The sequence below is a fragment of the Phocoena phocoena genome, chromosome 1 (assembly GCF_963924675.1).
Source record: "Phocoena phocoena chromosome 1, mPhoPho1.1, whole genome shotgun sequence".
Taxonomy (NCBI): domain Eukaryota; kingdom Metazoa; phylum Chordata; class Mammalia; order Artiodactyla; family Phocoenidae; genus Phocoena; species Phocoena phocoena.
In genome coordinates this window covers 446,514-468,598 of record NC_089219.1, presented here as the reverse complement: position 1 = coordinate 468,598, position 22,085 = coordinate 446,514, and the positions used below count along the sequence as shown (strand labels likewise).

Below are 22,085 nucleotides of genomic sequence, written 5' to 3'. Positions count from 1 at the left end.
GATGCTTGGACAGGATGCTGGGTGGGGACCCCAGGCTGGGCCCAGCCAGACAAGTGGTACCCAGCTTTGCCTTCACATGGTTTGGCTGGGGGCTTTCCTGTGCGCTCAGCCTGGGCTACGGGGGGCCCCGAGGAAGCCTCCATGGGCCTCTGTCTGGAACAGTGGCGCTGGGTCACCTGTGCAGGCCAGGGCTTGGCTGGGGCAGGGACAGAGCCTGCCTCTGGGGCCCCAGGGGTTGAGATCCCCCGGAGCTGAGGCCCCTTATGCACTCTGGAGGTCACTGTGGGGTCAAGGTCAGCAGAATGTAGGGCTGGGGAGTCACAGCGGAGTTGGGGCACAGTCTGTAGGTTGCTGCATAGGGACTTGGTCTGGGGGCACCTTGACTAGGTATGAGTTCACTGGGGTGAGGTCACTGGGTCAGGGGCCGCTTGTTTTTTTCCCTGAGTCTCCTTCCTGCCCCCACTGCTGCCTCGCCCTGTGGCGTCACCAGGACTCCCTCCCAGGAAGAACTCAGGGGTGTTGAGGTCCGGCCACCACAGCAGCAGGTAGCACTTAGGCAGGTGGGAGGTGCCCAGGATGCCCAGCACACAGAAGAGGATGGCACCCATCTGCACGGCGGGCTGGGAGACCACGTGCACGTCGGCAAAGGGGGACGAAGGAGACCCAGGTGATGAAGTAGGCCAGCATGGCAAAGGTCAGGCCGCGGGCACCGTTGTAGCCCCCGGGCCAGCTCTTTACCGGGAAGGTGCCCAGGAAGCAGAGGAAAGCCAGCGTGGCGTTGGTGGCGTGCACCAGGCCGAAGCTGACCCAGGAGCGCACGTGGCAGTGCACCAGCGCCTCCATGGGTGGCACTTGCCAGGCTGTCGGCACCTCCGGCGGGAAGATACCAGCCAGCGCCCCACAGGCGGCTGCAGAGCCGGTCTGCCCAGCTCTGCTGCAGCTCTGACCCCACGAAGATCTCAGCCGCCTGCAGGAAGGGTGTGCTCCAGCAGCCGGTGAGCAGGAGGTCGTGCAGCGGCGGCTGGGCCAGGCAGCTGGCAGGGCTGGGCCGGCCGGGAAACAGGAGGACGCTGAGGCAGACGAGGCCCAGGCAGAGCAGGCCTGTGGCCCCCCACCCGAGGCCTGAACCATGGGCTGTGCCGGCGCCAGATGAAGAGTCCCAGGGCTGCCAGCACCAGGCCCAGAGCCGGGCCCAGAGCAGAAGCAGCCCCAGGAACTTGGGCCGGCGGGGGAGGCACCGGTGCTCCAGTCCGGGGACCTGTGGTCCTGGTCACACTTGCTGCAGAGGGCAGGGGAGGAGAGGGGGGTGCTGGGGGACGTCGGCTTCCCCCAGCCTCGCCCCTGCCGCGGCCTCTGGCCTCAGAGCCAGGCCTGTGCCCCCGACCCTGCGGGGACCCTCCCTCACTCGTGCGACAGCGTGGGAAGGCCCCCTGGAGGGCTCACCTGGGTTGCGCTGGTCGCTGCCTGCCTTGCAGTCGGCACCGTCGTAACAGCAGGAGTGGAAGCCCTTAACGCGGTGCACCTGGCCCTCCTTGCACTGCCGCGAGCACTGGGGCACGGGCTCCTGGCACGGGCCCCGGGGCTCAGGCTCCGCACGGCTGGCTGCAGCTGCCCGAGCCCCGGGGGCGGCCCCGCTCCCTCAGGCAGGGCTGGTGCTCACCTGGTTTCCCTGCGTGTGCCACCTCATCTGGGAGTGGGCGTCCGGTCCCACCGTACCCACAGCTTCAGGTCATGATTCACGTCCACGTTCCCGTTGGTGTCAAACCGCAGGCTCAGGTTGTGCATGTTCTCCGGGTGCTGGCGGGGGGCGGGGAGCCCCCCCAGCCCCCCAGCCCAGACCTGCTCCCACCGCCCCTCCTCCCTGGTGGCGCTGGTGGCACAGCTCCCGTGCCCTCACCTGCCAGGGCCGCACGGGCTCCCGCACGGGGCAGCCCGAGGTGTCGCAGAGCAGCATGTTGTGGAGCGCCTGGGCCACGCCGTACACGGCTGCGAAAGCGCGAAGGTCTGGCAGTGCAGCAGCCCGTCAGTCACGTTCTCCAGGGTGATGCAGTCACGCTGGGGGCAGCGCGGCCCCACCGCGTGCTCCTCCAGGCCTGGCTGCCCTGCGTCCAGCGAGGCGCAGTAGGCGGCGTCCGCGGCCAGAGCCAGGCACGTCTGCACGTAGGACGGGAACTCGGGCATCTGGGCGCCCTGACGCGGAACGCCTAGCACGGTGCCCACCCGGTCCATGCTGGGCAGCGTCATGACCAGGTTTGAGGGCAGCCAGGCCTCGCTGGCCACCCACATCTTGGGCGAGAGCCTGTAGCGGATGCTGTAGCTGAAGAGGGTGCGGGCGGCACAGGCAGAGGAGAACACCTCACCACCTGCACGCTGCTCTGGTTCACCCGGCTTGGCAGGCCCTGCACGGAGCCCAGCCGCGGGCTGCCGGCTCTGGGCAGCGGCATCCGGCCCTCGCGCGCGATGCAAGTGCTCTTGGCGTCGGCCAGGCCGGAGAAGAGGCACGGGCCCTGCCAGCTGTACTCGTCTTTGCTGCCCACGGTGGCCACCCAGCTCCAGTGCAGCTCCCGCATCAGCTCCACCACGGCCGCCACCTGCACGCGGTCGCTGGGCACCGTGCGGAGGAAGGACGGGAACGTCTCGCGGCTGCTCAGCCGGTCCGTGCTGGCGCCGTAGCTGACCTGCGGGTCCAAGGCAGCTCCTGACGCAGGGGCTCCTGAGGCGGGCAGGAGGGGTGACGCGGGCTGGGGGGCGCACGTGCGGCATGAGGAAGAAGCTGGTGACCAGGGCGACCTCGAAGGAGTGGGGCCCGATGACGGCCAGCACGTGGGGCTGGTACTGCATATAATCGCAGTAGGGGGCGACGCTGCAGCTGCCGGCCTTGGCCATGAACACCAAGCTGGGCTTCACGGCAACCACGGGCTCCCAACACGTGTCGAAGAGGTTGTAGCCCAGGCGCAGCCCCGGGGATCAGGACGGACCCGCTGTTGATCTCCTCCATGGCCGTCGTCGTGGCCAGCGCCCAGAGCAGCCCAGGGGACGAGAGCATCTTCAGCTGAGCCCAGGGGGCAGCGCCCCCCAGCACGTAGTCCCCTGGCCAGCTGAGCTGCCGGGACAGGCACAGCGGGGCCCCTGCCCTGACGCCCAGGACAGCCGCAAGGCCCAGGAGAGCCAGGCCTGGCATGGCAGGTGGCAGCTTCCAGCAGGGACGGCAAGTGGGCAGACTGGCTGGGGCGCCAGATATGGGGAGTCGGGGCGGGGAGGGGCAGAGGATTTGTTCAGCAAAGCGCTTGCCTGTCCTCACCTGCCAGCTCGGGGCCCTGGAGATGTTCTCCGTCTCCTGGGCCCCACAGGTATGCTCACATTGGACTCATCCTGACGCCACCACTAGGCTCTCTGGCTGACAGTGACCCGAGCAGGCAGGCTTTGGGCAGCCGCTGACTGTGACCTTGCTACCTGCCTGTGCCCAAGCCCCTGGCACCCACCTATTCCTGGAGAGGGGTCACCCTGTACCCGTCTGCCAGAGGGGCCTGGATTCTCCGGCTGCCTGTGAGACAGGCTTGGAGGTGCCAGTGCCCCAGAGAGTGGGCACAGAAACACTCCCTCCAGCCCTGGGGAGGCACTGTCGGCAGTCGGGGTGGGAGACTGCAGGGGTGGCTCCCTCGGCAGGCCCAGGGGCAGCCTGGGGGTGTGTGTCCCACAGCCCTGCAGGCCAGCCAGGAGGACAGTGGATGGCCAGATGGCCCGGCTTCCACCCCGTGGCTAGGGTGGGGAGGGTCCCGAGGGGGAGGCCGTGGGCTCTCGGCCTGCCTGGGGACAGTGCACCTTGAGGGTCTAAGGCCTAGAAGCTGCGGGGCCCCGTGGCTGGCTGTGCTCACACCGGCCTGGGCCCTGCCTGTGCGGGCCAGGCTCACAGCTGGGCCTGAGGAGCGGCATGCAAGCGAGGGAGGAAAGGCTGTAACCAAGTGGGCTGCTGCAGCCAGGTCAGCCCCAGGGTGTGCCGGGGGCCTGGGGGCCAGGCCAGTAGCTCCCGCTTAGCCTCTGGGTGCCTGAGGACCCGTCTCCCCCAGTCTGGGGCTGGGGGCCTCACTGACACCAGGCTGCAGGCACCCAGAGGAGCTGGGGGAGGCTAGCGATGGCCCTGGGGTATGGCGGTGGGGCCCGGCAGACATTTATGGGACGTGGTCTAGGGATCCAGTGCTTGCCTGTCTCCACTGCCCTGTGAGGCGCGCACACATGGCACAGCACACACGCTACACGCATGCGCAGGGCCTGCCCCTGCGCCATTGCATGCACACGTGCACACACGTGCAGCCCTCACTGTCTGGCCCGGGGGAACCCCAGGCTGTTCCCCCAGTCACTGGCCTTTGCAGGCACACCAGGCTCTGGTCCCCGCTGGGTGTGGGGACTTGGAGGTGGCTTGTGTTGGGCACTGCTATTCAGTGCTGGCTTTGGGGCAGCGTCTGAGAGGACCCTCCCTGACAGGCATCCTCCTTCTGTCCATGCCACTGCCATGGCGTGAGCAGCCCCCTTCCACTGGCTGCAGTCCAGGCAAATTTCCTTCTCTCTACACGGTGTGTGGCTGGCCTCAGACCTGCGTTTCCAACTCAGCCACTTAGGTGATTCTGTGACTCAGTTGTTTCACCTCTAAAGTGGGGATAATGTGGACCTTGGCAACAGATGGGGTTCGGCAGGGCTAACGCTTGCACAGAGACGGGCAGGACCCCAGCACTGGCCGGGGCATACCTCACGTCCCTGTGGTTGACACGGCCCTGACTGCCTGGGAGCAGGTACCTGGCACACCCGACACCCCCGTCCTGGAGAGCAGCAGTTCTGCTAAGTGCAGTTTGTTTATTTTGGAAAAGCCATCACCCGTATTACAGCTGCTAAGGGTACCTGCAAGCTTGCACTTACGTGCATTTGCTGCACGGTGAATAACGTCCCCTTGGCACCTGAGGTCCTGGCCTCACAGTGAAGAGGCAGTGGGTGGGGCCAGGCCCCCAAGCACTGGGTGATGGCTGGGAGGGGTGTGGCCACCTGCCAGCCTGTCACTGAGGCAAAGCGGTTGAGGCCCCCTCCTTTGTGCTATGTCATCCTGGGTCTCCTGAGCTCCACGGGGATGGAGCAGTAAGGGGCAGGGAAGAGGGAGCACAGCATCTCGCTGGATGCTGGGGAGGGAGGAGCCAGCACTGGCCCAGAGGAGTCCCGGGATCCTGGGGGTTCTCGGGCTGTGCTATGCAGACTCTAGGCCGCAGGTGGCGGCTGACACGTGTGCAGGGCGGTGGCAGCAGGGCAGTCCTTCCCTCGGGGTTTCAGGTCCTGCTGTCGCTGCTGAGGACACGTGGGCCCCTGGCTGAGGCGAGGGGCGGGGGGAAAGCCTGCAGTGCTGACCCCTGCCCAGGACTCTCTCCCTGTCCTGGGGACAGCCAGCCGTTACAGAGGGGCCCAAGGCAGCCCAGCTGGGCAGACACTGTGTCCTGCGCCCCACGACTCCCCGTAGCTCACAGACTTGACCCCCAGGCAGGGGCAGCTTTTCCATGAACACTAATCCTGACCCCCACTGACTGCTTCCTGCACTTCATCCACCCGGGAGAGGCCTGACTGGACATGAGTGTAACTTAGCTGAGGGTAAAGATGAGATGCCCAGGCAAAGGAGAGGCCGGGCGTGGAGCAGACGGCCAGCATCTGCCTTCTCCGTGATGCCTGTCTGCAGCGGCTGGATGCTGTGAATGGCTCCCGACGAGCTCAGCTCACAGGGGGACCCAGAAAGTTCCACGGTGGGACTGATGGGTCCCAGCTGCCCCCACCCAGCTCTGAATTAGGGGAAGCCCACCCCACCTGGGCCTGCCAGCCCCTAGGGTAGGTCCAGCAGGGCGTGCTCGGCGTAGAGCCTCTGGGAGATGTCGTAGACGCGTTTGATGAAGGGCAGGGCCTCGCCCAGCATCTCCACGGCCTGCTCAGGGGACCCCACGTTCATGGTCTCCAGGAAGACCTTGCGTGTGGGCAGTGCACAGAAGGCCACGGTAACGGCGCGGCGGATGATCCAAGGGTGGTAGGCGGCCAGCGAGGCATTGTAAGAGTCAGTGCACAGCGCGGCAGTGCGCGCGTCCTCAGGGCTGGTGCGGACGCCCTCCAGGAAGAGCTGCAGCCAGTGCAGGGCGCGGTGCAGCCGCAGCACCGTCCGGCAGCCCGAGTCGGGGTGGCGGGAGCGCCTCTCCAGGTCTACCAGCTGGCTGCCCACCTCGTAGGCCACCATGGCCTGCAGGGTGCTATAGTGCTCCTGCTGGGGGCCACCGCACAGCTGCTCCATGATCTGCAGCTTCGCCACCACATCCTTGGAGATGAACGAGAAGATGGTGCCCAGGCTGTTCAGGAACCTGCGCAAGGGAGGCGGGCGCTCAGCTGGGGGTGCGGGGGAGAGCACCCCCCACCTTCTGGGCCGCGAGTGAGCACAGCCGACCAGCACCGGGCCGGTAGGTGCCTACAAGTGCTGGCGGGACGCAGGTGGCGCAAGTGGGACGCGTGGCCAGGAAAGGCCCTCGCACGCACCTGACCAGCCCCCTCCAGCTGGCGAGGTAGTGGTCCAGCAGCACCTCTTCCTTCTCGTTGAGACACTGCTTGAAACTGAGCAGGACAACTTTCAGATTAAACTCTGACTCCAAGTCATCCATTTCAACAGGAACTGAAACACACCGGGAGTCAGGCTGTGGGTTGTCTCCTGGTGAGGAGGCTCCCTCCTTGGGTCATTATTTCGGGGAGGGAGGGCAGGGGCAGCTGAAAAGAAACAGCTGGGCTACTGCTGCTCCCCAGTGAAAGCCCACAATAACCCCCATCCCCAGGCCAGCCCCTCCTCCCCAGGAGCCCACCTCGCTCTGCTCGGGTCACACCCTCGCAGACACACAGGCCTGGCGCGGCTCTTAGCACGGCCCCCCGACGCTCAGGCTTGTCAAACCCCTGCCACGTCTCACTCGCAGGAGGCGTCTCTGCTCAGATTTCCTTGCTGGTTTATAGTCTGTCTCTCTTGAGTGTGTGTCTGTTCCTACTAACTGGAGAAGTATTTGCTGAGTCCCCATCCAGAGCCAAGCACCCATTCCAGTGCACTGAGTGAGACCGACAGCCTGGCCCCGCTGAGGCAACATCCTAGCGGCAGGTGTGTGTGTGTGATAATAGCAAAGACAGGAAGCTCAACACGGTAGGTAAAAGGATAAGCAGTGGAGAGACAGACTGTGGGCTGAGGCTGGAGGGCCACGCCCTTCCGTGCCTGAAGCTGCATCGCAACACACAGAGCAGAGGCTGCGGGGTCAGCATTTGTCGACAGATGGACAGACACCAGTCTTCTCACTCCTGCTGTAACTGTACCCGTCGCACACAGAAGGGCAGCTGGAGCACACACAGGTTTTCTCACGCTCCGAAGACAGCCACAGGCCCTCCCCCAGCCCCAGGGAGTCCAGAAGTGCCCCAGGCCAGAGGCCTGCTCTGGATTCTGGCATTCATATAGTCACTCCACAAACACCCAAGTGCCCAAGCGTTAGTGGGTGTCGCTGGGCACCTCAGCCCCTGCCTCCCTGGGTGCCTGGGGCCTGCACTGCGGTGTGGCTCTGACAGGCCCTGGGGACTGAGCTGTGTCTCACCTCATGTCCAGGACAAGCTCTCACCCCTTTGGGCATGGGGGTTCCTGGCTCTTGGCGCTGGGAGCACTGTGGGAGCCCGGTCGCCCGAGGTGTGGTGAGAGCCCAGCCAGGAGAGCACACTGGTGTGCCCGGGCGGGGTCTGCCTTCCACTCTGCGGGCAAATCGTGCACTGTTCTAAGATCCTGTCCCACATCTTTGGGGAAGACGGGCCCGCACACCCTCCCCTGCCCACCACCCAGGCTGCTGGGAGCATCTGATGGGGCCCAGTAGGTGCTGCGGAGGCCCTGCAGGCCCCACGGCTTGGCCGCATGCCTGGCACTGGGTGGAGTGCCCAGAGGTGAGCTCACCCTGTCTTCAGGTGTGGGGGACAGCCGGGCCTGGACTCAGGAAGATAACACTCCGGAGGTTTCTAGAACACCCCTCCCCTCTCTCAGGCCCTCAGTCTTCTGTCCACCGAGCAGATGGCCTCTGAGGCCCTCAGGGCTACCTTCCTGGTCACCAGACATCCTGTGGGCCTGGCCTTCCTGCCCAGAACCTGAGCCAGCAGCCAACAGGAGGTGCCAGCAGCTTTTCAGAGCTTGGAAAAAACAGGAAGGGCAGGGGCGGCGCGGCCGGGGGCGGGCAGCCTGCCAGCTCTGGGAAGGTGATGCAGGGCACCGCCAAGGCTCCCCCAGGGGCGGTCCACGGTCCCAAGGTCAGGGCTCGTCCTGAGGCCGGCCTGAGCACCGCAGCCCTGTGGCTGACAGCAAGCTGAAGGACCCCAGGAAAAAGGGGGCAACCCTCCGGCACCACAGCCCCAGTCTCGCCTGCTAAGGGGGCTCCGGGTTGCGCCGAGGTGGGATCCGGGGCTCGGGTGGGTCCTGCTCCAGCTGAGGCCCAGGGATGGCTCAGGGGCCCGGGGTCCGGGCCAGCGCGGGAGTCGGGTCCTCGGCCGCCCCCTCCCACGCCCGGTTCGGTTGGGGTGGGTTTCCTGAACGCCAGCTCGATCCCACCGCGTCCGGCTCACCTGCAACGCCGCCCCTCACCGGCCCCGCGCAGCCGCAGTGGAGGCCTCGGCCCCGCCCCCGGCCACTGACCCACCGCCCGGGATTGGCTGCCGGCCGCCCAATCAGAAGGTCCGATGCGCGGGCCCGAGTTTCCGTCGGGCGCGCCGGAAGCTGGCCCCTTTGGGGTTGCGCTTGAGCAGTGCGTCGCCGCGAGTCGGACGCGCATAGCGGGCTCCGGGACGCAGGCGCCCGGGTTTCGTGAGGCAGTAGTGGTCCCGCCGGCTCGCTGAGCGCGCCCGACAGGATGCCCGAGATCAGGGTCACGCCCCTGGGTGAGTGCGGCGCGGGAGGAGCGCCCGAAAAGGCCGGTGGGAGGCTCGGAGGGCCGGGGACCCCGGAACGTGTCGTCCTTGCCGCGCGGCCCCCTGCCCGGCACCGGTGCTTAGGGCGCCTTTCTTCTGCTTCTGCATCCTCGCCACTTCCTGCCCTTCCACCTCCTCCATCTGTCTCGCGTCTCGCGTCCCGCTTCCCTGCAGCCTCCGTTTACCCGTCTGCGGTCCACCCCAAGTCAGCCCTTGTTTTACTTGACCGCCGCAGCGTTAAAAAACAAAACAAAACAAAAAAACCCTCAAAACTTTGCTTTTTGCAAAAGATGTAAGTGCACAGTTTAAAGGCTCAAGCAGTACAGAACAGTGTGAAGGAGGAAATATCACTCGGAACCAGAAACAGCTGGGGTCTCCGTGCACACGTGCCAGGGGCTTTTCGGGAACCTGCCCCCTGCCCTGGCCGTGTGTTGGAAGCATCTTCTCCTAGGGATGTCCCCCGCAGCTCCACATCCTTTCTTTTGTGGTGAGCTCTCCTCAAAATAGCCCACCCAGCCCCCAGCGTGGACACTGAGCTGTTGACAGCTGCAGTGAACACTCCTGACCCTGGCCTGCTGGGTCACAGCGCACATCCTACCCCACCAAAGGTGTCGTCACCCCAACGGCCTCTCCTAGTTGTTGGCTCCGGGTCCCCTCTGGCTGCTTCAGCCCCACGCTCTCCCCGCGCCTGGTTCTTCTCCAGGGGCCTTTGCAGGATCCTCCTTCCAGCCTGACCCTTTCCCAGGTGACCCCTTTCTCACCACTCATTATTTTTTTTTTTTTTAAGATTTATTTATTATTTATTTGGCTGCATTGGGTCTTCATTGATGGGCACGGGTTTTCTCTAGTTGTGGCGAGCGGTGTCTACTCTTGGTTGCAGTGCGCGGTCTTTTCAATGTGGTGGCTTCTCTTGTTGCGGAGCATGGGCTCTAGGCATGCGGGCTTCAGTAGTTGTGGCACACGGGCTCAGTAGTTGTGGCTCACGGGCTTAGTTGCTCTGTCACCGCTCATTCTTGAATGATCCTATCTTCTTACTGCTTCTTTTACCCCAAATCTGCACCTGGGTGTGCCCCCAAGGTCACTCAGCCACAGCACCATCAGAGCAGAACTACTTATGCGTCACCCTCAGCCTTTGCCACTTTCTGCCTCATGACCCCCTTGGTCTCTCCCACCACAGGGCCTTTGCACAGCTGCCCCTCTCATTCCAGCTGTCCCTCTCCACCCTGCTCGGAATTCGTCTTCTCAGGCAGGGCTGGAAGTTTGTGTGCCCTTCCCTGCTTTACTTTTTCCTGAGGCGCTGATCTCCCCGAATCCAAGTTTGTCTAGGTGATTATTGTCCGTGTTCTCGGACACACACACACACACACACACACACACACACACACACACACACCACCTGGAACCTAAACTCCCTGCGGCCACGTGTTTCCTTGTTTTCTTCCCACCCTCCTGTGTGTCCCAGGCTCTGTCCCCACTTCGCCTGCCCAGTTCGGGCCACTGTCTTTGCTCCCTGGGATTGTTGTGGGTGTTCCTGTTGGGAGCAGGCGGCCAGTGCCTCAGAGCTGAGCTCCGGAGTCTGGAAAACTGTCCCTGGTCCCATGCTCAGGAGCCATGTGCCGTGGGCGGATCCCGTGACTTCTGGGACTTCACATCCTCGTCTGTGAAGAGGGGCGGCCCTTCTCCCTCCCACACATGTCTGCAGTGCCTCTGAGCGGGGCATGGCTTGGGGCTGGAGGTGCAATAGGAAGCAGGCTGAGACCCTGCCCTCAGGGAGCTCACATCCTGGTAGGGGGAGCAGGCCTGTGAGAGACTTCGAGGCCACTGTCTGTGGCTGGGCTGCCTGAGGCTCACAGGTGAAGCTCGTGGCTGCTCTCACCTGCCGTTGTCACAGGTGACTGAAGCTTCTTGAGGACCAGCCGCGGCCCACTTTGGGCGGTGGCCTGGTCACCCTGGTGTGTGTGGTGCTAACAGAAGGTTCAGAAGTTTCCTTGCAGAGGGAGGCTTGTAGGATCCAAGATGAAAAATAGGTCATTTGCTGTCATCGGGCCTTGTGAGGCTGTGTCCCTTTCCTTCTGGGTGCCCAGACCCTAGAGGAGGTGACAGATGGCCGTATGAGGTGGCCGGGATATGCCCCGTTGGGCCTGGAGCATCTGGGCAGGGCTTGGAGGTCAGGACTGTGGATGAGATTCGGGTTATGGTCTGGGCTGGGGTACCTGAGGGGGCCCAGCGGTGGGGCGTCTGTACTGTGGCCACTCTATTTGGTCATTGCTGGACAGCCAGGGCCATGTTTCCCCGTGGCTGGGCTAAAGCCACGCAGTGTCCCTCTGCAGTGGCACCTCCAGGAGGTGCCTGGTGGTCACAGCTCAGATGTGGCCCCAGCTAGGGTTTTGGGAGGGGTGGTGAGGCCCCAAGGAGCCCTGGCTTGCCTCTCTTGAGTGCGGGGACCACAGTCCAGCACCCCTTACTCAGCTCCTGGCCTCAAGCCTGTGGGCCACTGCTTTGAGAGGTGAGTGGCAGGGCCCGAGGCTGGAGGCATCATGGGGAAGGGTCTAAGGTGGCCTTGGTGCTTTGTCCCCTCCCTGTGCGTTTCCCTTGCCCGTGTGCAGAGGTGGCAATGCTTCTCACCTCACACCTTGCCCACACAGCAGCCACAGAGGGTTCTGCAGGGCCAGGGGCCCAGAGGGTCCTTTAGGGGTCTGGAGCAGGTGGCTGGGCCTTGGCCTTGGGGCTGGGGCCATCCTCGCAGGGGCAGTTTCGGGGAGAGGAGTGTGGTAGCACCTCTCACCCGTCCTCCCGTTCAGGGGCTGGCCAGGACGTGGGCCGAAGCTGCATCCTGGTCTCCATTGCGGGCAAGAACGTCATGCTGGACTGCGGGATGCACATGGGCTTCAGCGACGATGTGAGTCCCTTGGGTGGGCGGCCGCCACCCAGCCTGCTCTTTGGCATCACCAACTGTGGGCCCGGGCCTCGGCGTCTCAGGCTCTGACCCACAGAGGGGGCAAGGTGGGGCGCTTGCGCGGGGCTGGTCTGTACCAGCTCGGGGCTCCCGGCTCAGGTGCCAGCTGGGCAGCTGACCCGCTTCCTGGACGCTCCGAGGCTCTGAGCAGTTGGCAGTCTCGGTGGGCCTGCGGGGGGGGGTGTGGGGTCAGGCTCAGCAGCACCCTAAGCCCCGGGGGCCGTGCCTGCAGCCCCAGCTGCCCCACTGGCTCCTGAGCCCCGGTGGCATCCTGACCCTTCCCCTACTCCACAGAGGCGCTTCCCCGACTTTTCGTACATCACCCGCAGCGGCCGGCTGACTGACTTCCTGGACTGCGTGATCATCAGGTGGGCGCCTTCCCCAGGACCCGCCCACCCACCCAAGTGGCGACTCTTGATACACACCCCCTGAGCCCCTCCTTGTTCCTTCCTGGAGCATTAGGCTGACCCCAGAGTGACTGCTGGTTGGTGGCACCGCTAGACGCTCGGGCGCTGGGCCCCAGGGCGACTGCGCTCCGGCCCCTTCGCTCCCTCTTGCTTTGCGGCTCTCGGGGCGGGGTGTCTGAGGCGTGCACGGCAGGCCCTCAGCGAGCGAGGGAGGGGGGACGGTAGCCCCCGTGGGGAGGTGCGGAGGGCCCTCCAGGCTGACCCATGTTGCTTCCCCAGCCACTTCCACCTGGACCACTGCGGGGCGCTCCCCTACTTCAGCGAGATGGTGGGCTATGACGGGCCCATCTACATGACCCAGCCCACCCAGGCGATCTGCCCCATCCTGCTGGAGGACTACCGCAAGATTGCCGTGGACAAGAAGGGTGAGGCCAACTTCTTCACGTCCCAGATGATCAAGGACTGTATGAAGAAGGTGGTGGCCGTCCACCTCCACCAGACGGTGCAGGTCAGGCCCCCCACCCCCACCCCGCTGTGTTGCCGGCGGGGAGCTGCCTGGAGGCGGATGCAGCACTTGGCAGGGCCTCTGCTGCTCCCCGGCGCTGCCTGAGCGCACTGAAGGGGCGGGAGAGGGCACCTGTGCCACCTGAGCACGCCGGGGCTGAGGCGGGGGGGCAGGCTGGGCGGGACGCCGACCGGAGTGTGGGCTGTGGCTCGGTGGCAGTTGTCCGTGGGCCAGCGAGGAGGCAGGAAAGCGATATCAGATGTGGAGAAATTTATCCCACGGCTCGCGGAGTTGTCTGCTTCTCCTCAGAGTCTGGGTTTTGCTTGTTACCACGTGTCTAGCATTTGGGGTCGTCTTATCCTGGTTGAACCTTTTGTCAAGATGAAGTAGTGCATTTCTCCTCAAGAACGCTCTTACCTTTGAGTCCACCTTTCTGGTGACCAGGTCACCATTCTCCCTCCCCCACCTTTAGTTAGCGTTTGCACGGGGCATCCTTTCCCATCTTTGTACTTTCTTTCTGCATCACGTTTTAAGTAGTTTGGGTTTAATCCAGCCTGATAACCAGTCCTGTAGGTGGAGGGTTTGGACTGTACGGGTAATAGTTTGGGATTTAGCTGTATCTTCCTACCATTTGCTTCTTATTTGTGCTGCCTGTTCTATGCTGTATTTCCTTTATTGCCTTTTTCTGGATTGACTTTTAAAAACTCTATTTCTCCTCTTATTTGGTAAGTAATTAAATATTGTTTTATAATTTTTGTAGTGGTAGAGATTACAAAACACATCCACGACAACACAGCTCTAAGGTACTTGGAACTTTTGGCTCTTTCCGGGACGGTGCAAAAGCCTCAGAGCACCTCAAATGCATTTACTCCTCCCCTGACTCACTGGCTCTTGTTTCCATGTATTTTAATTCCCTCAGCGTGCGAGACCCCTGGGACCTCACCGCTGATGCTGGTAAAGTCAGATTTGCCGGGCGCCGTCTCTGTTTGCCTTTCCCACTGTTCCCCTCTACTGCCTGTGTTCTTCACTTTGTATTTGGGATGAAGAACACCATTGTGGGTCTGCTGGTGATGAATGCTCTCAAATTTTATTTGTCTGCAAATGTTGAAGACTTTTCCCCTTAGGTTTGGAATTCTCGGGCAGCATTTACTATCAGTATTTTGAATGTGTCTTCCCATCTGCTGTTTGGAAGAGAATCTTTTCTTTGGCTGCTTGTGGGATTATGTCCTTTCCTGTGGACTTCGGTGGGATGCTATGCTTGCCCCACCTGTTCTCGTCCTGTTGCGCCTGCTCAGGTTTGAGGCCTCCGGGTCCGCCCATTGCTCTCTCCAGGCTGAATGTAGGTCTTGCTTCTCCAGAGCCTTCATCGTCCTTTTATTTTTCTGTGCTTCATGCTGGCTAGTCTCTACTAGATATTTTAGTTCATTAATTCTCTTTTTGGTTATATGTAAGTGGTTGTTAAATTTGTTGAATTTTTAAAATTGATATATAATTGATTTACAATATTATGTGTTATAGGTGGACAACATAGTGATTCACAGGTTTCAAAGGTTATGCTCCATTTATAGTAACTGTAAAATATTGGCTATATTCCCTGTAGTACAGTATATCCTCGTAGCTTATTTTGTGTGTAATAGCTTGTATCTTTTAATCCCCCACCTCTGTCTTGCCTTTCCTCTCTTCCTTCTCACCACTTGTAGTTTGTTCTCTGCGTCTGTGATTCTGTTTCCTTTTTGTTACATTCACTAGTTTGTTGTATTTTTTAGATTTCCCATATAAGTGATATCATACAGTACTTGTCTTTCTGTCTGACTTATTTCACTTAGCATAATACCCTCCAAGTCCATCCATGTTGCTGTAAGTGGCAAGATTTCATTTTTTTTTTTTTTTTTTAAATTATTTATTTTATTTATTTTTGGCTGTGTTGGGTCTCTGTTGCTGTGCACGGGCTTTCTTCAGTTGCGGCAAGCGGGGACTACTCTTCTTTGTGGTGCGTGGACTTCTCATTGCGGTGGCCTCTCTTGTTGCGGAGCATGGGCTCTAGGCGCACGGGCTTCAGTAGTTGTGGCTCGCGGGTTCTAGAGTGCAGGCTCAGTAGTTGTGGCGCACGGGCCCAGTTGCTCCGCGGCATGTGGGATCTTTCCGGACCAGGGCTCGAACCCGTGTCCCCTGCACCGGCAGGCGGACTCCCAACCACTACGCCACCAGGGAAGCCCAAGATTTCATTTTTTTAATGGCTGAGTAGTATTCCATTGTATATGTGTACCACAGCTTCTTTTTTTTTTTTTTAAGATTTTTTCTTTTGACGTGGACCATTTTTAAAGTCTTTATTGAATTTGTTACAATATTGGTTCTGTCTTTTATGGTTTTTGGTTCTTTAGCCACGAGGCACATGGGATCCTAGCTCCCCGACCAGGGATCAAATCCGCACCCCCTGCACTGGAAGGTGAAGTCTTAACCACTGGACCGCCAGGGAAGTCCCTTTTTCTCCCTCCCCCGCCCCGGCTGCGCTGGGTCTTTGTTGCTCCATGCAGGTTTTTCCTAGTTGTGGTGAGTTGGGCTACTCTTCAGTGCGGTGCGTGGGCTTCTCATTGCAGGGGCTTCTCTTGTTACGGAGCACAGGCTCCAGGCACGTGGGCTCAGTAGCTGTGGCTCGCAGGCTCAGTAGTTGTGGCGCATGGGCTTAAGTTGCTCTGCAGCATGTGGGATCTTCCTGGACCAGGGATCGAACCCATGTCCCCTGCGTTGGCAGGTGGATCCTTAACCAGTGGACCACCAGGGAAGTCCTTGTACCACATCTTGTTTATCCATTCATTTGTTGATGGGCATTTAGGTTGCTTCCATATCTTGGCTATCGTAAATAGCACTGCAGTGAACGTTGGGGTCTATTTATCTTTTCGAATAATGGTTTTCTCCGGATATATGCCCAGGAGTAGGGTTGCAGGATTATATGGCAACTCTATTTTTAGTTTTTTGAGGAATCTCCATGTTGTTCTCCGAAGTGGCTGCACCATTTTACATTCCCACCAACAGTGTAGGACGGTTCCCTTTTCTCCACATCCTCTCCAGCGTTTATTATTTGTAGATGACCATTTTGACCAGTGTGAGGTGGTACCTCATTGTTTTTATTTTTAATTTTTTAAAATTTATTTATTTATTTTATTTTTGGCTGCTTTGGGTTTTCATTGCTGCGCACGGGTTTTCTCTAGTGGCGAGCGGGGGCTACTTTTCGTTGAGGTGCGCAGGCCTTTCATTACCATGGCTTCTCGTTGTGGAGCACGGGCTCTAGGCGCATGGGTTTCAGTAGTTGTGGCACGTGGGCTCAGTAGTTGTGTCACGGGCTCTAGAGCACAGGCTCAGTAGTTGCGGCGCATGGGCTTAGTTGTCCCATGGCATGTGGGATCTTCCCGGACCAGGGCTCGAACCCGTGTCCCCTGCATTGGCAGGCAGATTCTTAACCACTGAGCCACCAGAGAAGCCCCCCTCATTGTAGTATTGATTTGCATTTCTCTGTTTTTAAAAAAGTATATTTTATTTATTTATTTATTTGGTTGTACCTGGTCTTAGTTGTGGCCAGTGGGCTCCTTAGATGTGGCTCGCCTGCTCCTTAGTTGCAGCACGTGTGCTCCTTAGTTGTGGCATGCAAACTGTTAGTTGCAGCATGCATGTGGGGTCTAGTTCCCTGATCAGGGATTGAACCCAGGCCCCCTGCATTGGGAGCTCGGATTCTTAACCACTGTGCCATCAGGGAAGTCCCTGCATTTCTGTATTAATTAGTGGTGTTGAGCATCTTTTCATGTGCCTCTTGGCCATCTGTATGTCTGTTTAGATCTTCCTTCCAGTTTTTGACTGGGTTGTTTGTTTTTTTTGATATTGCACTGCATGAGCTGTTTGTATATTTTGGAGATTAATATCCTTTTGGTTGTATCATATGCAGATGTTTTCTCCTATTCTGTAGGCTTTTTGTTTTGTTTATGGTTTCCTTTGCTGTGTAAAAGTTGGTTTTGTTTTGTTTTTTAATAACAGAGAATCCTTTTTCTTTAAATTAATTAATTTATTTACTTGGTTTTGCCAGGTCTTAGTTGTGGCAGGCGGGCTCCTTAGTTGCAGCTCGCCAGCTCCTTAGTTGTGGCGTGTGAACTCTTAGTTGTGGCATGTGTGGGGGATCTAGTTCCCTGACCAGGGATCGAACCCGGTTCCGCTGCGTTGGGAGCACGGAGTCTTAACCACTGTGCCACCAGGGGAGTCGCTGTGCAAAAGCTTTTAATTTAATTAGGTTCTATTTTTTTGTTTTTATTTCCATTACTGTAGGAGGCGGATCCAAAAAAAATACTGTTGCTATTTATGTCAGAGTGTTCTGCCTATGTTTTCTTCTAGGAGTTTTATAGTATTTAGTCTTACATTTACGTCTTTAATCCATTTTGAGTTTATTTTCGTGTATGGTGTTAGAGAACGTTCTAATTTCATTCTTTTACATCTAGCTGTCCAGTTTTCCCAGCACTATTTATTGAAGAGACTGTCTTTTCTCCATTGTATATTCTTGCCTCTTTTATCATAGATTAATTGACCATAGATGCATGGGTTTATTCTTGGGCTTTCTGTCCTGTTCCATTGATGTATATTTCTGTTTTTGTGCCAGTACCATTTTTGATTCCTGTAGCTTTGTAGTATACTCTGAAGTTAGGGAGCCTGATTGCTCCAGCTCCGATTTTCTTTACCATGCAGTTTTGATGACTGCAGCTTTGTAGTATAAAGTCAGGGAGTGTGATTCTTTCATCTCTGTTCTTTGTTAGGATTCTTGTGGCTATTTGGCGTCTTTTGTGTTTCCACACAAATTTTAAAATTATTTGTTTCAGTTTTGTGAAAAATGCCACTGGTATTTTGATAAGGATTACATTGAATATGTAGATTGCCTGGGATAGTATGGCTCTTTTGAATTCTTAACTTGGGTTATTATAGTTCCTGGTTTTACAATTTCCACTGTTTTTAATAGTTTCTAGTTTTTTGCCAACATGCTTAATTCTTTCTCTCTCTGAATATTTTAATCACAATCCTTTTAAAGCCTGTGTCTGAAAACTCCAGGAGCCCTGAATCTGTTTCTCTGGACTGTTGTTCCTCTTCTTTCAGTCCCTATTGCCTCATCTCTTGTGTCTGCTTTTTTTTTTTTTTTTGCGGTACGTGGGCCTCTCACTGTTGTGGCTTCTCCCGTTGCGGAGCACAGGCTCCGGACGTGCAGGCTCAGCAGCCATGGCTCACAGGCCCAGCCGCTCCACGGCACGTGGGATCCTCCCGGACTGGGGCACGAACCAGTGTCCCCTGCATTGGCAGGCGGACGCTCAACCACTGCGCCACCAGGGAAGCCCTTGTGTCTGCTTTTGATTGAGAACTGGATATCGTGTATGAAAAAACAGGGATGATGAAAGGCTAGAATGATGTCATCAACTTGTGCCCACTACTGCCCCAGGCTCCACCTCCCTGACCCCTCTGCTCGGCACAGCCAGCAGACCTGAGGTCAGCCCTCTTCTCTGTAGGTGGACGATGAGCTGGAAATCAAGGCTTACTATGCGGGCCATGTGCTGGGGGCGGCCATGTTCCAGATTAAAGTGGGCTCAGAGTCTGTGGTCTACACGGTCAGTGGAAGCACTTGGGGCACAGGAAGGGCTGGCTGGCCGGGCAGAGGAAGGAGGCACCCTCCTCATTGCCACACTCTTTGCTAGGGGGATTATAACATGACCCCAGACCGGCATTTGGGGTAAGTAGGCCAGTGCGTTTGTTTCATCCTATTGGGCGGGTCCCCCCGGGGGACAGGGTCCCTGAGGGGTGTGCTGGGTTCCTGAGCAGTCTGCGTGTCATTGTCCCTGGATGCTCTGTCCCCTCAAGTGCTGCCTGTGCAGAGGAGGCAGGCTGCCTGCTAGAGGGTCCAGGAGGGCCATGGCTGTGTACAGCCTTGCCGCCGTGTGGCCTGTCCACCTCTGGCCACACCCACCTGTGTTCTAGAGCTGCCTGGATTGACAAATGCCGCCCCAACCTCCTGATCACAGAATCCACGTACGCCACCACCATCCGAGACTCGAAGCGCTGCCGGGAGCGAGACTTCCTAAAGAAGGTCCATGAGACCGTGGAGCGTGGCGGGAAGGTAGCTGGTGGGCGGCGGGTGCCCCAGGTGGGGCTGGCTGTGTGCCTCTGGCCGTGCTACACGGGTCTTTCGGCTGACCTGGCATGCGGTCGGGGACAGGGGTGCTGTGTTTTGGGCACAGAGAGAGGAAGGTTTGCTCAGCACTGGGAAGACAGATTCCCCCGAAGACCCTTTAGTGGGGGCTCACCTACTCCTCGTGACTCCGATCCCAATGCAGGGCTGGCCAGAGTGTCCACCATGGTCACCTTGGGACAGGCTGTGCTGGGACAGAATGTGGGGGGCTGCCGGCAGCCTGCATGGGGCCTCTGGCCATCAGAGCTGCTGGCAGGGCTGCTCTCCTGAGAAGGTAGCCACAGGAGCAACTGTCGGCCTCTGCACAGCTGTGGGCTCGGTGGCCAGGTGGCGCGGCCAGGGGTTCCTCCCGAGCTGGCCTCCCACCCCCCCTGCAGGTGCTGATCCCTGTGTTTGCGCTGGGCCGCGCTCAGGAGCTCTGCATCCTGCTTGAGACCTTCTGGTAGGTGTGGCCACGACGGTTTCTGGAGGCCCGGCCCTGCTGGCCGTGGGGTGAGAGGGCGGGGAGCGCCCTTCCTGGCACTGGACCCAACCCAGGCTGAGGGCACATGGGGGCTGCAGGCCAGCCCTGCCCCTGCAGCCTCCCCACCAGCCCCGTCCTCCACAGGGAGCGCATGGACCTGAAGGCCCCCATCTACTTCTCCACGGGCCTGACGGAGAAGGCCAACCACTACTACAAGCTCTTCATCCCCTGGACCAACCAGAAGATCCGGAAGACCTTTGTGCAGAGGAACATGTTTGAGTTCAAGCACATCAAGGCCTTCGATCGGGCATTTGCCGACAGCCCGGGTCCCATGGTGCGGCCCATTGCCGGCTGGGGTGGGGTTCTGCTGGGCCGGGGCCCTGCCGGCAAGTCGCGCAGGGGAGCGGGGCGCCTCTGTGCCGGGAAGACAGCGGTCAGAAGGCTGAGGGCAGGGGGGCATCTGATGCCCTGACTGTCCCACACCTGCCCCGAAGGTCGTGTTTGCCACACCAGGGATGCTGCATGCCGGCCAGTCCCTACAGATCTTCAGGAAGTGGGCAGGGAACGAGAAGAACATGGTGAGGGGTCTGGGCCCCAGGGTCGGTTCCCTGGAGGGCTGGCGAGGTTGAGGGGCAGGGGCTCCCCCTGGCTGGGGGGACACTGCTGCTGTCAGGAGGAGGCGGCAGCTTGGTACCCTGGGCACCGGTGTCTGACCCAGGCTCAGACTCCTGCTGTGTCTTGGCCTGTCTGCACCAGGCAAGAAAGCCCCCGGCTTCCCAAGTAGCCATCATGGGGGTCAGGCCTGGGCGGGCTTGTGCTGAGACCCCTGAGCCTGCCTGGGTCTGCAGTGGGCCCTAGAAGGGGGAGGGGCCTCCACCAAGGGTTTGGGTTCAGGTGGGCAGAGGGGCGGGTGGGAGAACATCCCGGGAGGAAGCCCCGAGGTAGGTAGGAGGCAGGAGGTGCAGGGGAGCTGCTCGTCCATCCCTCCCTCCTGCAGGTCATCATGCCCGGCTACTGCGTGCAGGGCACCGTGGGCCACAAGATCCTCAGCGGGCAGCGCAAGCTGGAGATGGAGGGGCGGCAGGTGGTGAGTCCTCACCCTCTCTCACCAGCTCTGTGGACCCTCTTGTGGCGGGGGTGGGGGGGGGCGGCCCTGGGAGCCACCACCTGTGCTGATGGCTTGCCTGCCGTGATGCCGCAGCTGGAGGTCAAGATGCAGGTGGAGTACATGTCCTTCAGCGCCCACGCGGACGCCAAGGGCATCATGCAGCTGGTGGGTCAGGCGGAGCCGGAGAACGTGCTCTTGGTGCACGGCGAGGCCAAGAAGATGGAGTTTCTGAAGCAGAAGATTGAGCAGGAATTCCGTAGGCAGCCCAGGCCAGGGCGGGCTGGGTGACACGGAGGGTGTGCGGGCTGGGTCGGTACAGGTGGGGCCCGCCAGTCTGGACTAAGGTTCTCTCCACACCCCGGCCCAGGGGTCAGCTGCTACATGCCGGCCAACGGCGAGACGGTGACGCTGCCCACGAGCCCCAGCATCCCCGTGGGCATCTCACTGGGGCTGCTGAAGCGGGAGATGGCACAGGGTGAGCGGCAGGGCCCGTTGAGCAGGGGCGGGGCAGCTGCTGGGCAGGTGGCCCCACTGACAGCTCTGACCGCTGCCCCTGCCCCACAGGGCTGCTCCCTGACGCCAAGAAGCCCCGGCTCTTGCATGGCACCCTGATCATGAAGGACAGTGTGAGTGCCAGCCATCACTGGGGGCGGGGGGGTCCGCCCTCGCCGTCCCTGACCTGCCCTTGCCCCACAGAACTTCCGGCTCGTGTCCTCAGAGCAGGCCCTCAAGGAGCTGGGCCTGGCCGAGCACCAGCTGCGCTTTACCTGCCGTGTGCACCTGCACGACACGCGCAAAGAGCAGGAGACAGCCGTGCGCGTGTACAGCCACCTGAAGAGGTAGACCCTGCGGCCGCGCCTTCCGGACCTGGGGGGCGGGGCGCCAGGCAGAGGCTCACTGTGCCTCCCCACAGCGTCCTCAAGGACCACTGCGTGCAACACCTTCCTGACGGCTCCGTGACCGTGGAGTCCATCCTCATTCAAGCCGCTGCCCACTCAGAGGACCCAGGCACCAAGGTGCTGCTGGTCTCCTGGACCTACCAGGTAAGGTGCGGGACTGGTGGGGTCACCCAGTCGCCCTGGGCTGCCTCACCGGGACCAATGGCTCCTCTTGCCTGTGGCTGCAGGACGAGGAGCTGGGAAGCTACCTCACGTCTCTGCTCAAGAAGGGCCTGCCCCAGGCCAGCTGAGGCCCCGCTGCCAGGACTGTGTGCACCCTGGGTCTTCCCTGTGTCCTCAGGTATGGGCCCACAGCTGGCTACGACCCTCATCTGTGCAGAGACCACAGTGCCACCACGCACCTGCCCGAGTGGCTGCTTTTGGCTGAAGAAAGAAACGGACCTGGGGGGCTTTTCACCTTTTATTTCTGCTCCTGGGCTGCCAGGAGATGGGGGGGGTGCTCCCGGGGTGTTGATTTCCAGTAAAAACAACCACAGGCTGTTTGGGTGTCTCGTTTTCTGGTG

At 60.0% G+C, this 22,085-nt stretch overlaps 3 protein-coding genes across 3 annotated transcripts; 1 reads left to right on the top strand and 2 right to left on the bottom strand.

Annotated features, from left to right (window-relative positions):
• Positions 1-395: 395 nt before the first annotated feature.
• Positions 396-3,181, bottom strand: TAS1R3 (taste 1 receptor member 3). The gene is given in 13 exon segments (XM_065895498.1): positions 396-648; positions 650-883; positions 885-1,130; positions 1,132-1,206; positions 1,208-1,291; positions 1,440-1,564; positions 1,661-1,695; positions 1,698-1,797; positions 1,898-1,998; positions 2,001-2,357; positions 2,360-2,678; positions 2,755-2,964; positions 2,966-3,181. Coding segments are annotated over 13 exon segments (2,355 nt in total).
• A 2,670-nt stretch (positions 3,182-5,851) lies between these two features.
• On the bottom strand, positions 5,852-6,668 carry CPTP (ceramide-1-phosphate transfer protein). Its single transcript, XM_065897757.1, has 2 exons — positions 6,547-6,668; positions 5,852-6,374 (listed from the first exon to the last, which is right to left on the bottom strand). Exons 1-2 carry the CDS (start codon positions 6,666-6,668, stop codon positions 5,852-5,854), a joined length of 645 nt encoding a protein of 214 aa, XP_065753829.1.
• A 2,147-nt stretch (positions 6,669-8,815) lies between these two features.
• INTS11 (integrator complex subunit 11) lies at positions 8,816-22,060 on the top strand. The gene is made up of 17 exons (XM_065872283.1): positions 8,816-8,946; positions 11,778-11,875; positions 12,227-12,300; positions 12,619-12,847; positions 18,376-18,474; positions 18,562-18,596; positions 18,842-18,980; positions 19,430-19,494; positions 19,660-19,849; positions 20,010-20,093; positions 20,513-20,602; positions 20,717-20,879; positions 20,991-21,098; positions 21,188-21,249; positions 21,320-21,462; positions 21,537-21,666; positions 21,750-22,060. Exons 1-17 carry the CDS (start codon positions 8,919-8,921, stop codon positions 21,810-21,812), a joined length of 1,800 nt encoding a protein of 599 aa, XP_065728355.1. The 5' UTR covers positions 8,816-8,918; the 3' UTR covers positions 21,813-22,060.
• The last annotated feature ends 25 nt before the right edge of the window (positions 22,061-22,085 follow it).